The sequence below is a fragment of the Alexandromys fortis genome, unplaced genomic scaffold (assembly GCF_014885135.2).
Source record: "Alexandromys fortis isolate MF-2015 unplaced genomic scaffold, M_Fortis_MF-2015_v1.1 scaffold_172, whole genome shotgun sequence".
Taxonomy (NCBI): domain Eukaryota; kingdom Metazoa; phylum Chordata; class Mammalia; order Rodentia; family Cricetidae; genus Alexandromys; species Alexandromys fortis.
Window position 1 is genome coordinate 837,716 of NW_026068061.1, and position 19,399 is coordinate 857,114.

General features: G+C 40.6%; 1 protein-coding gene across 4 annotated transcripts in view; it reads right to left on the minus strand.

The window, feature by feature from the left end:
* Window positions 1-19,399, minus strand: part of Nbea (neurobeachin) — a 467,863-nt gene that overhangs the window by 36,682 nt on the left and 411,782 nt on the right. For all 4 annotated transcript variants that reach the window (XM_050120186.1, XM_050120187.1, XM_050120185.1 and 1 more), the window contains 2 exons: window positions 16,860-17,012; window positions 5,078-5,245 (listed from right to left, as the gene is read on the minus strand). In XM_050120186.1, the coding sequence (XP_049976143.1) occupies window positions 5,078-5,245; window positions 16,860-17,012 (321 nt within the window). The remainder of the gene's footprint in view (window positions 1-5,077; window positions 5,246-16,859; window positions 17,013-19,399) is intronic.

Here is a 19,399-nt window from a genome sequence, read left to right on the forward strand (position 1 = left end):
TGAAGGCAACATCCCTTGCTGATACCCCTGGTTACATCAAAGGAAGACATCAGGAGTGCAGGGAGGAAAGGGCTGATTGATAGACATAGAGGAGTCACTGTGAGTACAGGAGGTAGGGCCATCGGAGCTGCCACTGTCTTTTCATTGACATCATCGGTAAATGAAGAGTGCATTGATTTTTTTTCCCTTATGAACTTTATGAGTTCATCTCTCTGGGAAAGTCAGCTGCAGCTGTTTTGGATACAGACACATCTGTCTTGCTGTTCTTGACAGCCCTATCATGTTAGTGCTCTGTAGTAGCAGGAGCATTTCAGCAGGAAAATGAAGTGGAATTGAAGTGATGTAGCTACCTCCTGTGGGCATGCTCTCCTCATAGCACACACAGAGAGCAGCTCTGTTACCCCTGGCAGATCAAAAGAGAGATCAAAGCAGGGCCTGCCTAAGTAAAGACAGCTAGATGGAAAAATAGCACCTTTTTTATGATTGCTGGTAATATTAAAATGTATTGAATATTATAAAATGCAAAACTGATGAGTATATCTGTAAATACGTAGACACTGCCTGGCCCATCTGTTCTAGGTACCAGCTGCACAACACTACTTGGCAGGCTTGTGTCTAACTCTCCCTGTCACAAAGTACTCACTTAAATCAATTTTCATTTTGGTGAGGTTGGTAACAGGTATGATGACAAGTTTATGTCAGCTCAGAACTCAACGCTCATAGTCATTTGTTTGTTGTGAGCTTGCAGTTTCTGTCAGGATACTGACTCCACTTTTCCCTCTTGTTTCACAGGTTTCAACACCAGTGCCATGATAATGCTAACTTACTTCTCAAAAACTAATGCCATTGAACTAATGGAGAGATGCTCAGCAGTTAAGAGCACTGGCAGCTCGAGCAGAGAACCTGGGTTTGTTTCCCAGCTCTCACATGGAGGCTCACAACTGTCTGTGACTCCAGTTCCAGGGGACTCTTATGCCCTCTGCTGGCCTCCAGGGGCACTGAATGCATGTCATGCCTATAAAAACCTAAGTAGAAACATATAAATTCAAATAAATTTTTAACAAATATGAACTATTGACATTGAAAGAAAAATTATAGCTATAAATAACAATTATGGACAGAAATATTAACTTAGAACAAGATAGACAGTGTTATTTTTTGTATTCTTAATATCTTTAGGAGAGGCAAGAAAGACACAGTAGAGTTGCTAAGATAGTTATATGGGCATGGAATATGTTTGAAACAGTGGAGGATCCTGGGATGGAGAAGCAGATGCAATGAGATGAAACCGGGTGACCTCCATTATACTATTCTCTCTGCATGTATAGAAAAGCGGAAGTGTCTCAAGTAGACCTAGCACATCTTATGTAAAACAAACCTCCAACTTCATCTTCTTGGGCTGGTGAGAAAGCTCAGTGGGGAAAGGCACCTGCGTCTAAGCCTGAATGCCCGAGTTCAAGATGTTTAGATAATTATATCTCTAACACCAAGCCCCATGGGTCCTGCTGAATGCTCTCTTGAGTTATGTTAGGGAAGCTTAAGTTTCTAGCCCAAGTTCTAACAAGCTCCCAGGTGCTAGGATTCTGCTGGACTCTGGGTCACACTTGAGGAGCAGGGAGAAAGAAAACCACAGCACCCAGTGGCTACTTAACTACAACCCTTTTTTCTACGCATGTCACTTGGTAGGCACAAATATGAAGAAAATAGTGGCTTTTATTAATATGGGACACGGAGAAAGAATATTCACTCATTATCACGCTTCAAAAACCACTGCCCAAACAGTTGAGCCATCACGAGAAAAGAGCCCAGAAGATAATGATGTAAGACAAGACTTAAGGCAGTTTAAATAAATCTCGACTCTTCAGCAGACCTAGTGTTTACATATTAAGGAGCTTTGTACCAGAACTGTGCTGTCATGTTTCTGCCCAGAAGCTGTCAAGATAAAGTTTACTATCAATTACTGCTTTACAAGTATAAAATAAGTTAAGCTGTCATCATTTTCTCTGCCAGAGATCCTAAACTGTCAAAGAATGCCAATTTTTAATCTGACACAGAGAAGAAAATTATCTGTTATTCTGACCTCTAATTTCTTGACATTTTAATGCCATAATTGCTGTGGTTAGTGCTGGTTCATGACTTCACCTGTCAGGGAAGAATGAGTCAATAACCTTAAGCTATTTCTCAAATTTTAGTACTAACTTCAAAGCTGAAAATTCTAGGCAGATCATAGAATTTTTAAACAAAGGGGACATGTTAGTTTTTTATGGTGATGTTTAGCATTTTATAAAACATTACCTTAATTAGTCAAATTGACATTATAAAACAAACGGAAAAAAACTAGCCTTCTTGCGGTTTTATATATTAATGATCTTTGCATTAAAAATATCAAAATAATCTACTTTTTTTTTTTTTAGGAATCTGTGTTCAATCTTTCAGACTGAAGCATCTCACTCAAGTTAGGGTCTAGTTGGGTAGGTCTACAGGGTTCCAAAAGGGATGTTGAAACCAGTACTGCATTTTCCCAGGGGTCTTTCTCAGTGATAATGTGTAGGGAAGGCATAAACGACCATCAGCCATAGATGCACTATCTACAGAGCTGTGTCTCACGACCACGGAGGCTGAGTCTCGCTTTGTAGAGCAGCTGAGACAGTGAGTGAGATTCCGCACTCTGGCTCTCTTCAGCTATCCTGGAGCTCTTGAGTGGTTCGTAGCCTTTGCAGAAGACTGCTCTTAAAGCTCGTAAATGGTAGGACAGGACATTTTGTAGGAATGTGCTTCATTCTAACTTATTTACTGACACTAATGGGAATGAATGGCAGGGACTGATGGTGGGTAATTCGTATTCCTTAAAAGCCCTCAACCTGTTGTTTGCACCACACTAATGGTCTTTTGTTGCCCGCGAGGAGGTGAAGCAGCTTCCCCCAGCAATCCTGAATTGCTAGTGATCTTCAAAGCCAGTGCAAACACCTCTGCTGACTTGTGTTAGGGCCTGTGCTGCTGGTGGGAGGGGGTGTGTTACAGGAGGATCACAGCTCTAAGAGACGACAACTCAGACACCTGGGCAAGGGCTGAGGAGGAAAGGATGCACAACCTAGTTTGGTTCTGAGGCTGGCAGCAAGTGTTTACTCAGAAGGAGATGCTCAAAGGAGCCAAGCCCTAAACAGAGACATCCGGCCTAGCACTAGACAGTCTGCATTACTTTTTATTATTGGGGTAATAAAAACCCATAATGTAACAGATTCTGTTCAGAGCATCTACATAATAAGCAAACACGAGGCTGGACCCGTTTTCGCCCAGCAAATCAGTGACAAGCACACATTTTGTGCTACAGCTCCCACAGTGCGATGAGTAAGGCTTGTGAACAACTAATTGGCTTTGCCACTGTCCAGAATAATGGCGTGACAGCTGAAAAAGCCAACACCTTCAGTGAGGTTCAAATATGCACTCTAATCATGGAAGGAATGTCTCAATTTGAATTCTGGTGTCTTTTTCCTGGCCTATTTGTCTCTTTTTCAACTGACATTTAAGGGAAAAAAAAAACCCAAAAAACAAAAACCCACTTTCCTATCACAATATGAATGATACCCAGTGGTTTTCCTCATATCCAATATGTTCAAATTTGTATTTTGTCTAACACAATCAGCCTCTAATTTCCCCCTTTAATTATAGAACTTTGTTGTATGTGGGAAAAAGCATAATAAAATACCCAGGACCAAAGATGTCCATGAAGTTTATAAATCAAGTCCAAATTGGAACTGAGCTTGGACTATAAAAATGAACTATTCCAATTTTCCCTTTTCCGATTATAAAATTATTCACTATGGTTGGTTGAGAGAGTGAGTACCTTTGACTCCAGCATTCAGGAGGCACAGGCAGGTGGATTTCTCTGAGTTCCAGGCCAGAATGGTCTACAGAGTGAGACCCTGTCTATGGAAAAAAAAATGTTGGAAAAGATGAATTTTGTTTGTAAAAAAATTATAAAATGGGTCTGTGATAGGCAAAGGGGTGCAGCTTTAAAAATTACTTCCCATCAAATAAGCTGATCAAAATTTAGGGATCCCTGAGGGCACTAAATTCGGCAAGTGTAGTGGTCTCTGGAGGATATTTCTCACTTTACAAACAATTTCACCATACCTGGGTCCTCCCTGGATGGCTCACCCTCTATCTGCTCCCACTCCCTTGTGCTTATGCTACTGTGCAACACTGCCTTTAATAACATGCTTGAAATGTGTTCTCCAAGTGTTCTGCCCCAAGGGATCAGTGATCGTGTGCCCTCTTTTCTTTTCTTTTTTTCTTTTCTTTTCTTTCTTTTCTTCTCTGATTGGAGCATGCAGATTGAGTCTTTATTTTATGGGATATGTAAGAAATGGATACAAGATTTTTTTAAGAGAGCTTTATTTCCCAAATCTGCACATTTCCTACCTCTGAAATGAAAACTGAAAAAGCATCCCAGTGCCTGGAGATGCAGCCACGACGGCTTGTTTTGCATACAACAGATGGCAGACTGCGGGTAGGATGGAGGGCAGGAGTACAGTCTCCTTGCATTAGCACTTACCTAGCAGCTGCTGCATCCTTCTCTGCCCACCTAGCCAAAGTCATTTTATGCATGGGAAGTTATTTAAATGCTATTTAATATGATTATTTTCACTTAAAAATACTTAAAATTCTCAACTGTTAGCTGCAGACTGAGAACTGTTCAGGCTGAGAACAAATGAGAATCAAGTACTACAATAGCATTCACCATACTGGTATAGATCTTTGAATGTTCCTTCTAGAAGGTTTCAAAGTTGCTTTCGTTTTTAAAAACAAAAACCATATTGCTTATTATTTTAGGCAATTACTCATAGTTAAATATTCATCTAAGTCTCACCCATTAATAATATACTTAATTATAAATTTTAATGAAGATTTGGAAGTAAAATTACAGTTCTGCATTAAAGTATTTGAATTAAAAAAATCCCAACATATTGGTCGCATTGCTTGATTTTGATATATTTCCTTTTTTTCCCCATTTGTCAAAAGCCTGAAACATATGTGTAAGAGTTAGGCTGAAAGATTTGCAGCTCAGGATACCCACCTCCCGGAGCACTGGATCTGTGATGCTGTCCAGGTTCACGGAGCCTTCATAGGTCAAGTAGTGAAAAACGTTCAGAGCACGGACCGCCTCCGGCCCTCGTTGTTTGTAGCCAAATATAAGGTCGATCCACTGGTGGAGCTGGCAAGAAACAAATTCACTTTCCAGGGCCTGAAACGAATCAAGGAAAAATGAGACTAAATTTAGCAAGGCTCCATATCACTTCCTTACTGTGACATATTCAGCATAAATAAGGACACTGTGCCTTTACATTCTACTTGATTTGTACGTATTAGATCTTCAGTCCCCAGAAGTGGAAGAAGACTACCTTTTAATAAGGCACAGAGCTAAGTAAACTTCTCTTCACAAATGCTTGCCATTCTCTGGGCTCCATTATGTACACAATACAAATGCTCATATTAAATACATTTTTTACAAAAACACACCCATGCTCAAAAGAAAATAACTTGCAATAGCTGTTTTAATGCCATTGTACAATAATTTCACTTCTGATTTTTAAACACTAGTTTAAAATTAAACCGTTTTATATGAAACTTTGATATGGGTTTATTTTTTCTGTATGAACTCCTCCAGCTTGCCTCTAAGATGTCTAGAAAGGAAACCTTTTTCCCTTCATCATGCCAGGAATCACATCAGCTGATACAGACTTTGGGAAGCACCAGGCCATCAGGGACATCTGCTAGTCAGTGGGGGAAAGTAAGTTAGAGGGTCAATGAGCACGGTGTCTGGGAAGGGTTGAGAGGAAGAGGCCCTTTGTGTCTAGCTCTCTGAGACACTCTGAGTTTAGAAATGGCAAGTTAGGTAAGTGTTTGAGTGACTTCCTTAAATAAGCTCGGTGATGTTTTTATTTGTAAGATAATTAAAATAATGTGATTTTATTTAAGAACCACTAGAAGCTCCCTGGAAACACTAGACAGGTGGGCTGGAGTTGGTTCAGACATGGATGGAAACTGTAGTTGGTGCTCTGCTGTCGGGAGTAATTCACTCCTTCACTTCTGGTCCAGTCAGAGCAGGCAGAGTGCCAACCGTGCGCACAGGAAGGTCTGTACTCAGCTTTGCAAGTTCTTTCTGTGTATGACTGTGTTTCATAAACTACACTAAATGTGTAAATTCACTCTCTGGTTGCTTGCCCTAGTTTCTAAGGTGGTAACCTGTTTTTGGAATTCATATACTTAACAAATAACTTTCAAAGGAATCCTCTCAAAACTGTACTCTCAATTGTGTTTTTTAACCCCTCCCACACGTAATACTTCATCCCTGCCATTATTTTTCTGATTACTTTTATAAGAGTGCCACTTATAACAATCACTCTGTATAATTCTTATCCAAAAATCTAAGATTTTGTGAAAACAGCATTTACTTACTAAAACTAAACAGAATTTTATGCTCCATTTTACTGATATTAAAATAACCGTTCAGACCAGAATATGAGCAACGAGACAAAAATAAAATGATCAGTTAAATTTTTGTAGATTATATCTGTTTGTGTGATTTTTGTCAATTCAGTATCATAGCCAATTTAAAAAATGAGTATAATTGTTGGCCATCATGTCAATGCCGTGTCTACATGATAGAAGGATAAAAAAGCTGACTATCATGCAGGGTCACTGTTGAGAGGTCACATTCAAATCTCCTCCCAGGAACTGAGAATAGCTGTGGAATTAATACTTAATGGAAGTTTGGATTATTTTAACCACATGATTTGCTAGACAGCAACCATGTGAAATAAATCTTAGAGCGACCACTGAAAGATTGACAGACATATTATTATTCTGTTAGGATAAAGTCATTATTGAATAAAATGGCTAACTCAATAATGAGGGACAGAGAGAATAATGGCTTTCCAGTACTCTGAGTTTTTAAAATGTGTTTATTCATCTCAGGACCCCTCTTTCCCTTCCTTCCTCTTCCACCACTGGCAACAATGGTTAATGATTCCCGCTGCTCTGAAGAAACATCCTCTGTTGTATGTGTGTCTGCTCTAGAGCCACGGCCTAGTACCTCATTCTGTCCTGTATGCCTGAGATCTGCCCATGGCAGCCTGTGCGCCGCCAGTTCACTGTTCCTCACACTGCAGGGACAGCGCGGGGGACACAGGCTGTGCCCATTTCCCTCCCACAGCTCTCGGATGTGTGTGAATTTCATCTGGAATAGACTAGTGCCTCACCTTCCACTCATGGTGTCAGCTTCCTCCTCCCAAGTCACTGCTTGCTGTTCTTTAGAAAGGCTGTCCTGTATCTAGTCCTAATCGCCCATAGTGCCTCAATATGCACCCCCTTTTGGTGTGATCATGTTTCTAATTGTGGTTATTATGATAGATACAAATGATAACTGTTTTAATTTATAGTCCTCTGATTACTAAAAAATTAGATATTTTAAAGAAATGTTTATTGGTCTTCTGGGTATCCTAGAAATTACTTATCATACCCTCTGTTCACTTTATTAATTTTTAAAAACTGGTTTCTCTGTGTAGCCCTGGAGCTCACTCTGTGGACCAGGCTAGCTTTGAACTGAATGTTCCCATGTTCATGTAAGTGCCCTTTGAGGCCAGAACACCATATCCCATTTCCTGGAACTGGAGGTTACAGGTGGTTGTGTGCAGCCGCATGTGGGAGCTGAGACCCGAATCTGGGTCCTGCGAGAGCAGCAAATACTTTTAGCATCTTAGCTAATGTATATGAAGTTGCACTTGCTCTTTTTTTTTTCTTAATTTCCCCTTTAATTACTGTTGGAATCACAATCCTATTACCCTCCTAAAATGGCTTTCCATGATTTCCGGGGGACACTCTGTATAAGAACTGAGTTCATTATCTCTTGAAAATTTCATTTGAATTCACCTAAAAAATAGAAGCTTTGGATTTTTCTGAGGGTGTAGAGAAATTTCACTAAATTTCTGTAAGGCTTCTAGGCATCCATTTCTATATTTTAATATCTTGCTTGGTATTAATCCATTTCCTCTCAGCTTTGAATCTTATTAGTTCATAGTTTTCATAATAAATTTAATGAAAGTCAAGCCCTCTCTGCTGTCTATTGTTATTTGCTCCAGTGCAGTCTACACAATGGAGGCAGCATGACGAATCAACTGACAATGGCAGTTAAATGCTCTGGATAGCTTAGCTTCTTCGTTCATAAAATTAAATGAGGTAGGAGTGACGATGACAAGTCTTATTAATAACTACCTTGTTCATCACTATGAAAGAGGAAAAGAAAACCCAGGTTTAGAACACTTGAAAGCTAAATCCAGTTCAAAGTCAAATGCACCTCTGTCTAGGAACTGGATATTAACTGTCACCTCACGCGGAGCGGAAGTCCACTCCACTGCACTTCAAACAGTACTTACCTGCTACTGAACACATGCCTGTGCTCATTTGTTTTTTTTTTCAGAGCTCTTTTTGCATGCACAGACACACATTGCACTTTGAAATAAGATTTTAGTACAGTGCTTACACTGGAAAATATGAAAAAAATACTCGATGACTAAGCTATTAGTGTTGTAATGGCCCTAATAGCTTCTTGAACATCTCCTTGCACATCTCAAGGCAGAGGCAATTGCTTTAAGCCTAGATAACCCAATTTCCAATCCATAAGTCTACCCTGGGGATGGGGAAGGAAGGAAGTGAAGGGAGATATGCAGTAGAGTGGTGTCTTTCAGATGGATAGCACCTACCTAAATCTCATCCCCATCACTGCCCATGGGAATTACATGGGAAGTCTTACACTAATGCACTTGGGATAAAGCCTCTCTAAAACTCAGGAAAAAGAAAAAAGGAAATTTACTGTGTGAATTCTTTTATATACTGGAATGCAATTTCTACTACCTCTTCTATACTAAGATTCTATACTATACATCCATCCTTTTATTCTATCAAAGATCTGTTTTCAGTAAAAAAGAAACACTCTCTGAATACCTGTATTCAAGCAGATAATGAGAAAAGCATTCAAGTTCCTCTAATGTCTAGGCTAGCTTTATTCTCCCATGACTGCATTGAAATTTTAGTAACTGTAACTTTAGTTACTCAATTACTGTTTTAAATAAACATAATTGGACATATATTTGTGTTATATTTATGTTTTATGTTGTATACATAATATGTTTTAAATAAACTTAATTGGACATATACATACATACATACATACATACATACACACACATATACACACACATAGATGGTCATGTTATGTGGCATAGGCCAGGTTTGAACTCATCATGGGTCCCAGGCTGGGCTTGAACTCTCAGTGCTTCTCCTGTCTCAGTAACCTGAGTGCTGGGATAATATGCCTAGCTCAACAAAGCTGCTTTAAATGATTGTGGTGGGGAATGTGTGTTAAAATATTCTACAAATAGCCTTAAATTACATGATTGATGGCTGGATGTACTATAACCCAAGATGATTTCCTGGGCCTCCCTGCCTCCAAATGGCTCACTACAATACAACTGACTTCTTTCTCTAACCCCAGTGCATGGAAGCCTATTCATGGAGCAGACTTCAAAACCCAACCATGCCCTGTCCCTTTTCTTACACCCTAACCTCACCAGGTTCCTCCATGCTTAACCTAGTCAGCACAGCCCTGCACACCCCAGCCTTTCAAACTCTCTTCATTGCTGCCTCTGGAATAATACAGATAAAGACTCCAGGGGGCATAGGGCACAGAACCTGGGTCTGATCCCATGTCTTTCTGCCCCTTTCTCACTGGCCTGAGAGCCACTTCATCTTGTGTATTTCTGAGTAGAACCCATTCTTGTCAGGTGTTTATTCTTTCACTTGTCTTTTCTTCTGTGAGAAAAGGGGGCATGCATGCTCTGCACAAACACCCTCTTGTCATAACACAGTGGCAGCACACACAGTTACCTGTGAAATCTATTTACATACAAATTGGAAAGTGCAATACAAAAATAAGGGATTATTACCAAGTAACACTTCATTGTTTCAAAAGTATAGTGCGTATCCTCAGTTAGAGAGCATGCCTTGGAGACAGACAGTGTTCTAGATCCTAGGGACAGGTGACAAAAAAGATAAAAACCTCTGATTTCCCAAGCATATTTTACCAAATGCGAAAGAATAAGGTGAGTACCTGTCCCAAACTCCAGCCCATTTACCTACGCCAGACCCTGTCCTTGTAGGTGTAAGGATAAGAAGCTGTCTATGTGCTCAACATATCAGAGTCTACTGGGGTAAGACTGACTTCAGTCTGTCTCCCTGCCCCATGCCATGCCATACCCCTCTTCCCTTCACCCTAACCAAACAAACTGAAATATTGTAAGTCTCTGCTATGTGTGCGCAGCCTCCCTGCAATGCAGTCTTGACCCTTTCCCTGCTTCTGTAAGATGAAGAAACTGAGAAAAAACCTGTCACTAGTAAAAGTCATGGAGGGGACCGTCGGGTCTAACATTAGAGCATATGAAGAACGGACTAACTGCGTCTCACTACCTTCACTCTCCCCTCTATGTCCCCATTACACCTAGAAATGCTTCCTGATGGATTTCAGTTCTACTCTGGCAGCCCCAGAACTCTCATGCTGACAGTAAGTTTGTTGGTCTGCCTTGACTGAAGAGAAGCACAATGAGGGTAGGGATTTTTGCCTGGTCAGTGATGTACTGTAAATGAGAACTGTCTGGAGTGCTCACTAGCTATGTTAAGTGAAGTGGACATCACCAGCGTTCTTTTGTAAGCAAGATACTGCTTCATATGTTAGTAAAGTATCTGAAATTCAAACTGTTACCTACTATACGTTTTTCTTCAAAATAGGAAAAATCTGCAAAGGACGTGAAGCAGGATGAACAAAAGCCCAGGGCCTCAGTGGTTGTGTGCACGCAGCCTGTGCTCTTTGGCCCGGCCCTAAGACTCAACGGGGCAGAGGACAGGGCAACATTATCACTTCACATCCATGGAGGGCCTTTATTCTAAAACAAATTAGAAATGGGTAGATTATGATTGATGAAGCCAGCATTAGGGTAATACTATCAGAAAGACTTTCTATTTCTGTCCTTTGTCAAGAGGTCAGATGCTAACCATGTTAGAACTGAACACAAGGTTTTATCAATGCTTTGTAAGGAAGTTGGCTGTGATCAGCTTAGCTGTATGTAGATAAATTAAGCCCATGCTTGCTTGCTGTGCAAACAAAGCATTTAGAATTTACTGAGATGTCTACAAAAAGGAATGACATTAAGATCCAGGTTTCTTTCTAATGAGACCAAATTTCAAATTTTACAACTCCTGAGTGAAACAATTTTTTTGACTACATTCACTCACATCTTGGTCAATGTCTTCAGGACACAGAAGCAGCTGTATGTGTTAGTGTCACAACAAAAGCAACAGCACTAACTGCAACAACAGATTACGACTGCATCAGGACAAGCCAAAATACTAGGGGAGGACTTTGGTTGAAGAACATTATAGACAGATATGAACTATATGAGTCTGTGCAATCACCATGCACTAATAATAAAGCTTTGGTTCTCAAAGCTAGTAAATGATCTGCAGACAAGCAAAGGCTGCTGCCCATGCATGAGACACCTGTTCATCTGCCACAAGCTATGGAAGAGCCCACATTTAAAAACCAGTCATGCTTCCCTTTCCTACAACTATGTTTCTCTCCTTTGCCTTGACTTCCTAATGACAGCTTGAGAGGAGGAGGGAATGTTAATGGTACAGGTACTAATCCACACAAAGAGATGAAGGACTTTACCAGAGTGAATGCCATTTCTCTGGGATATATGACATTCTCATTTTGTACATCAGGTCAGTACAAAGAACTCTTGTGAATAACTGGAGATAATCCTGGTCCATATTAACATGTAACAGAGCACATTATACGCCCCTCCAGGCCTATTTCAGAGTAACTAAATCCTACAGGAACTACGCCATAAGTACACAGAAACTTTAACAAAACACTTACGTAACGGGGAGTTGCCATCACAGAATTTAGAAAAGATGTAAATGCTTCTACATCCTACTTTATTTGGAATATAGGCTTTCTATATTATAGAAACACACACCAAATAAATGTAGCTTTGGCAAAACTTAGAAATACACAGCAAGCTGTTGATATTTAGTACACACCCACTGCTTGCCATGATTCTGCACATCAGTGTGGTCACCCCTTATCAGCAGATGGGGAAGCTGGCCAGAGCAGAGAATCTGCGCTGTGGATGTAGACTTCAAGCTGGTGACCCTGGGAGTGGCCGTTGAGGATGCAGTCATACTTGGTGACGTGTCCCTTTATAGCTCTGCTGCACAGAAATTCCCAGAGGCAACACTAATCCAGAAGCAAAACTGGCTGCCACAGACATGCCACAGAACTATCATCCAGCTGATGCACAAGAGAACACTTTCTTTAAGAAAGACCCAGAGGGAAGACTTCTAAAGTCGTGCACTGTATGCTGGATCCTTATGCAAACCATCTACTTATCCAGGCATGGCTCCTGTGTGACAGACAGCAGAGAATGGAACAATGGAAGGTCCCAAAATATCCAGCACACAGCAGAGGATTACTTTACAAGTCTCCACAGACTCATTAGTAATATAAGAGAAAATTTGGTTTAGAATCGGGAGTGGGGGAAACCTAGGCAGAAGATGTCTCAGTTGATAGTGTTTGCCTGAGTTACATCTTCAAGCTCCCAAGTGAGAAAATACAGGCAGGTTGCTGAGGGCTTCACTGCACAAACAGGTTTGATTCAAAAGGAAGAAGGGTTGTGTCCCTGACACTAGGTGAGTGAAGCATGTGTCGTGATAGGCACAGCAATATTCTAATGTAGGTTGGTTTTTCTCAGTCTACAAAGCTCACAGACTCTAAATGTGGGAGAAGGTTGAAAGACTATTCTCACAGGGAGGGAAAGAAGGGATCCCAGTGGCAATACAGCTTAGAAAAATAACCATAACAATCTCATATAATCCCATTTACAGAAAATCTAGAAATAGCCCTGTGTGGCAAGTTCACTGGGTTGGCTGCAATGCCATCTAACACACTAAATGACTCACTGCACGTTTTTCTGCAGATTCAATTAAGAATGTATCATTTTGCTTGATTAGTTTCTACAAATAGTAATTACGTGGTGATTTCTTGTCCAGATAATTATTAGCTTTTACTACACCCCAAAGCAGGATATTGCTTGCCTTGAAGATTTGTCTTCAAAAGCAAGACCTACCTTTTTATTCATTAGGCATATTTAAAATAAGATTACTAATTTGGGGAGAATATAAAATACTCCAATGAGGGGCTGGAGAGATGGCTCAGTGGTTAAGAGCACTGGCTGCTCTTCCAGAGGTCCTGAGTTCAATTCCCAGCAACCACACGGTGACTCACAATCACCTGTAATGAGATCTGGCGCCCTCCTCTGGCCTGCAGGCATACATGGAGGCAGAATGTTATATACATAATAAATAAATAAATCTTAAAAAAATCTTTAAAAAAATACTCCAATAAAAAAAAAGCTTGTATCTATAAGTCACTATTCGTTGTCTTATTAAAATATATAAAAAATGTTTTAGCATCTAACAAACACATAAAGTATCCAATGTCATTTATTGTATAATGATATATTAAAATTATAAAATGACTGCAATTTAAGAACAGAAACAAAAAACAAACAACAGGAAGTGATGGGTGGATGGAGGCAAAGGTGCCAGATCCCCTGAAACAGAAGTTACAGACAGTTGTGAGCTGCCATGTGGTTGCTGGGAATTAACCCTGGGTCCTCTGGAAGAACAGCCAGTGGTTTTAACCACTGATCCATCTCTCTAGCTCCCTAGGTATGTACTCTAAAGATATAAAAACCCATTGTTTTCTATAAACTTGTATGATAGAAAAGTGGTGTTATGTCAATATTCACAGTAGCCTTACTCAATACAGCCAAGATCTGGAAACAACTCCAGTGCCAACACCAGCTACTGCATGAACTAATAAAATTGACTGGTGGTACTTACAATGTAATGTTAATGTAGAGAGAGAGAGAGAGAGAGAGAGAGAGAGAGAGAGAGAGAGAGAGAGAGCCCAGCACAACAAGAATACAATCAAGATGATTCTCAAGGATCATGATAAAAAAGTCCAATGCAAAGAAGGCAGCCCTAAGGGGAATAAAAGCTGATTGTGGCTGCCTGTGCAGATGAGTAGAGAGGTTCTGGAGTGATGTGATACATTTAAAGGCATGAGTATCTAGTATGCTGCATTGCTCAGGAGGAAGATGCTATCTGTGTGCTTTTTTGGGGGACAGGAGAATATTTTGTCCTCACTTTTTAGGAAATATTTATTAATTATTATTTTATTATTTTTGTTTTTTGACTATTTGCTTTAAATTTCAGGTCCCAGTCTTTGATTAGCTTTTTTCCCATTTATTTATTTACACATGTGCATGTGTATCACACGTGTACATGTTATGCCAAGTGTGTGGATTTTAGGAGGATAGTTTGTGGGGGTTGGTTGTCTACTTTCATCTTGTAGGACCTGGAGAGCAAATTCAGATTGTCTGGTGTGCGTAGTCTTTTTTCAACTGAGTCCTGTGTTTTTTTAAAAAGCCTTTTCTAGCTTGAACTATTTTTAATTTTTTTTCTCTCTTTCTTTCTTCCTTTCTTTTCTTTTTTTTCTCCGAAAAAGATTTTTCTGTAGCTTTGGAACCTGTCCTGCAACTAGCTCTTGTAGACCAGGCTGGCCTCTCACTCACAGAGATCCACCTGCCTCTGCCTCTTGAGTGCTGGGATTAAAGGCGTGTGCCACCACCTCCTGGCAAAGGTAGCTTTTTTTAAAAAAAAAAAATTTTTTTTCTTACCAATATTCAAAACCAAGAAGCTTTAGTGATGTCCTGGCTGTCAGTGTTTCTATTTTGGACTGTACTTTTGTATCATATGTGGGCATCCTTTTCTAACCTAAATCCACAAGGATAGACTCTTCCATGTTTTCTAGACAGTTTACAATTCTGGATTTTGTATTCTTGTCTGTGATCCATTGGGCTGATATTCCATATGAAGTGAGGTGAGGGCAAGGTCCCTGGTTGCTTTGTGTATAACAATCTAACCTTTTTAGAACTCACGTTTCCAGCTCTGTTTGTTAAAATGAAAGTTTTCTGCAAGTCTGGTTTTACAGCATCTTGTACTCAAATATGCCAGTGAACTGACCAGAATGAACTGTGGGCGGAGAGGACAATAGGAAGAGGCAGGACGTGAGGATCAGTTTCTACTGTGGACTAATTGCCCTGGGGCCTTGGCTGGTCAGTCAGTCAAGTCCACTGCTTTCTGCTTTTCTGGGTTGTGCACCCTCATAGCGGTGGTCCTTCCACCTGCTGCTGTCACTCTGGTTCTCACAGGACAGACAGCGAGCGGCTCACCACTGAGTACCACTAGCTACGTGTGCCCCTACTTTGCAGAGCATTCTGCACAGGTTATTTTCTGCAACAGCTAATTTACTATAACTGAGTAGTTCACCACTCTGTTTCTTTCTGGGATCAAAGGCTTGTTGTGAAAACTGCAGGAGGTTTCCATACATCACTTTCTCTCCAGTGACTTCTTTCCTTCTTATGAAGTTTGACCAAATCACTGCAATGAAAAGGCAATCTCAGACGACTTCTCCCAAAATGCTAAAGCTAGTTGTCTCCATGCTTTTCACAACGTCCCACAGACAATGAGCCCTCCTGGAGAGACATATACTACAGGCCTTCTCACCTTTAAAGTTAGGTCCTTTTTCTTCCTGCCAGAGAACTCCCACACTCACTGGCCTGTCCTCTCAGTGTTCCACTCCTCTCTTTTCTTTGCTTCACCCTTTAACTAAGAGGGCACCTCCTTCCTAAAGTTTCTTCCCAGCTCAGGAAATGGGTGGCACTGATAATGACACGATGCGAGTGGGATATCTGACCAACGGGTCAGGGGTCACTATAAAATGACAAAACACCTCCAGACTGATTATGGTGAAGGCTGCACAGCTCTGAGCAGGCCAAACCCACTCAGGTTAAATCTCTGTGTGTGAATTATTCAATAGGCCAATTTTATATCAATAATACTCTTTCCAAAGGGAAACATGACTTCTATTGTGCTGTGTGGAAATTTTGTGGATTCTGACTCACAAATCAACTGCCCAAAACAGGAAAACAGATCTATTAGACAGATGAAGAGACTTGGGAGTACTAGAAACAAATGTGCTTTTTGGGCCACTGTCTCCATTGTCTTAGCAATTCTTGACATTATCAGTACAGCTCATTTCCCACACACCATAACCACAGCAAGATGAAATAAAATAGATTTAAATCTAGAAAATCTCCATAGGCAGACCTTATTTACATAGGTATTTGAACACCCAGACCTCTGCCATGTGTGTTTTAGATGCTGTAAGATGGGTGGCTTCCTCCAGGCATTACAACAAGAAGTGTTTCACAGCATACACTTCCCATGAATGAAACCTTCCCAACTGTAGCTTTCTCCTATCTTGAATACTTTTATGTGTGAGAAAGGTATGCAGATGCACTCGTTACAATAGCCAAAAATAAGGAAAGGACATTTATTTTAAACCTCAGAATTTGTGATGTTAGTCAGCAGCCACTTGTCTGCTTGCCCCTCCTGAGGGAACACGCAGCCCTGAAATACCTCCCCATCACCCCTCCTCAGAGGAAATGTCTGATCTACAATGGCTGCTGCGACCAGAAGATGACAGGGGTCTGTCACTGCTTCTTAGGTTTGAACCTTGTAATTACAGATGGGGAGGAACCTGGCAACAGTTAAAAACAAGCCCACAGAAGACACGAACTTCTCATTCCTGTTCTAGCAGAAAACAATTCTCTTACCATCCTGTTGATCCGCACAAAGTCTTCTGGCTTCTTGGCCCAGGGGGGGAGGTCCACATCGTTCACCACCACTTCGTCCTCCCTGACACCCAGATGGTACCCATTACTGTTGACAAACATCTCTGGTAGGTAGTAGAACTCTGGAATTAGTTCCTGTGCAGAAAAGGGATTCAGCTTAGTAGCCAGTTGGTAAAATCAGTTAGCAAAACAATTGACTTTTACCAACTATAAAAGGAAAGAAATCCTTGACCTAATTTTAGTTCTAGTCACCATTTGAAAACAATTAGGAATCCCAGAAGATGAAACGTTCACACAATTCACTTTATTATCCTTTCTTTACTCTGAATTCACAGGCACAGAGAGTTGAGGGAGTGTGTGGCTCAGTAGTAGAGAACCCTTGCCTAGAATGCTGGAGAGGCCCTATGTTTAATCGTCAGTAAAACAAACAAACAAACAAACAAAAACAGTGATGAATGGGTACACAAAGTAACAGCAGCTTACAACAGTGCCAATAGATAAATGTATGAAGCTGTACCAACAACTCCATGCTGCTTAGGGACCTTTTATGTACATTAACAAACTATGAAACAAAGTATCACTGGTGTGGGGAGTCCTTAGTATAAGTGTTGTTTTTATTGGTTAACGAATAAAGAAGCTGTTTTGGTCTGTGATAGGTCTGAATAGAGCAAGGCGGGGAAGATTGAACTGAACGCTGGGAGGAAGAAGGCAGAGCCAGTGAGACTCCATGTAGCTGCCAGAGGGGAAAGACATGAGTTGTTAGTTGGAACCTTGCTGGTAGGCCACGAGCCTCATGGTAAAATATAAAATAATGGAAATGGATAATTCTAGATGTAAGAGTTAGCTAGAAATTGCTTAAGTTATTGGCCAAACAGTACTGCATATAATATAGTTTCTGAGAGATTATTTCGGGGCTGAGTAAGGCCACAGAGATGCTGAGAAAAGGGGAACTCCAGTGACACTATATATGTGAAATACAAGTTCAAAGAAAGACCTATGTGTAGAAGGTCTCTTTCTTGAGAGAAGGGGCTTGAAGAAAATCTGTAAGGTAAACAAGCATGTTTTCTGTCAGTCATGGTAGGGCTTTACTCTAGGCACAGTGGAAAGAATGGTGCCACAAGCTGGCCATCACCAATAACAGAGCAATGCAGACAGGCAAGGGCTGCAGTCCAACAGTCCAGAGGGCTGGAAGGGGAGGAGTGCTACGAAGCAGTGTTTCCAGGGCCTGTGAGGACCTCCCCTTCTCTTCTTCATCTGGCCAATAGGACATGCTTGTAAAGCAGATGTTATCTGTACTATTAAGATGAACTGTCGAAATTTAAAGTTTGAAGGAATCTCTCCCAAGAGTCACAACAGTCACCGGACAGATGTGTTTTAAAGTAGGTATCAAGAAATGTCTGATTTTGAACAGCTTATTGGTAAGGCCACAGGGGGTGTTAAAACACCAGAGCAATTGCAACGGACTATTCTGAAAAAAAAAATTGAGGGTAATTTGATGTTTTTGATGGAGAAGGAGGAGAGAGTAAAGCCATAGAAGTCTAGGGAGAGCAGCTGATGCAGCAGACAAAATCGGAAGTTTATGTCTGCTTCACTGCTTTACAATTTTGTTTCACTTAGCCAATTTTATTGAAAGTTGGTAATGTAAATGTAGGATACTATTAGCATCTCATTATATTTATACTGATATTATTTAAGAGATTTTTTATTTTAATAATATTACAAAAACTATGAGAGCATCACCTCTGAGGTCTAGCATCGTCATATCCTGGCCCAGACCAGAATCACTGAAATCATACTTTGGGTCACTCAGTTTTAAACTGAAAATGGCATTACCAGGTCTAACTGAGCTCTGCCATCATTCTAAGTATTCCACCTGTGCTTTCTTAGTGTTGACAAACACTTCACAGGATGGACGTCTCACCATCGTGTTTTATAGACATGAACATAGATGCAAAGAGAAGTGAGAAATTTGCTTAGCCAAGCAGCCTAGGTATCCTATGGCATGAAGTCCAGCTATCCTGGCTGAGCCTGAACTCTGATTGCATACTGCCAAGGAACAGTTTTAAATTTCTAAGTTTTGGGGTGTTCTGTTACACATAAATTAAAGAAAGAGAAAGTTAGAATTAAAGAAGAAGTACAGTACTAGTAAAAGCTTAAAATGTGAGGCACTGGTTTTGGGACTAGGAAGGAGGCAGGTTTCAGGAGGTGAGATGCTACAGTGGGGTGGTCTTTGAGATTACTGAGGAATCAAAAGAAAAGGTCCCTGAGTGATGCAGAGTAGGAAAGTTTAACAAGACTGCATCCCTCAAAGTACCTAAGGAACTTGTGCGCACGGAACTTTCTAGGCAGAATGTCCTAGATATAGGTCATGACCAGGGATATACGGACACGGTACTATGACAGATAAGGAAGAAACTGCTCAGGTTTGAAGTAGGGTTTTGATATACAAAGGTCTACTCTCAGATAGCAAAAGATTGCCAAAATGAAAGGCTGGCTCGGGGTCAGTTTCAGAGTAACTAACA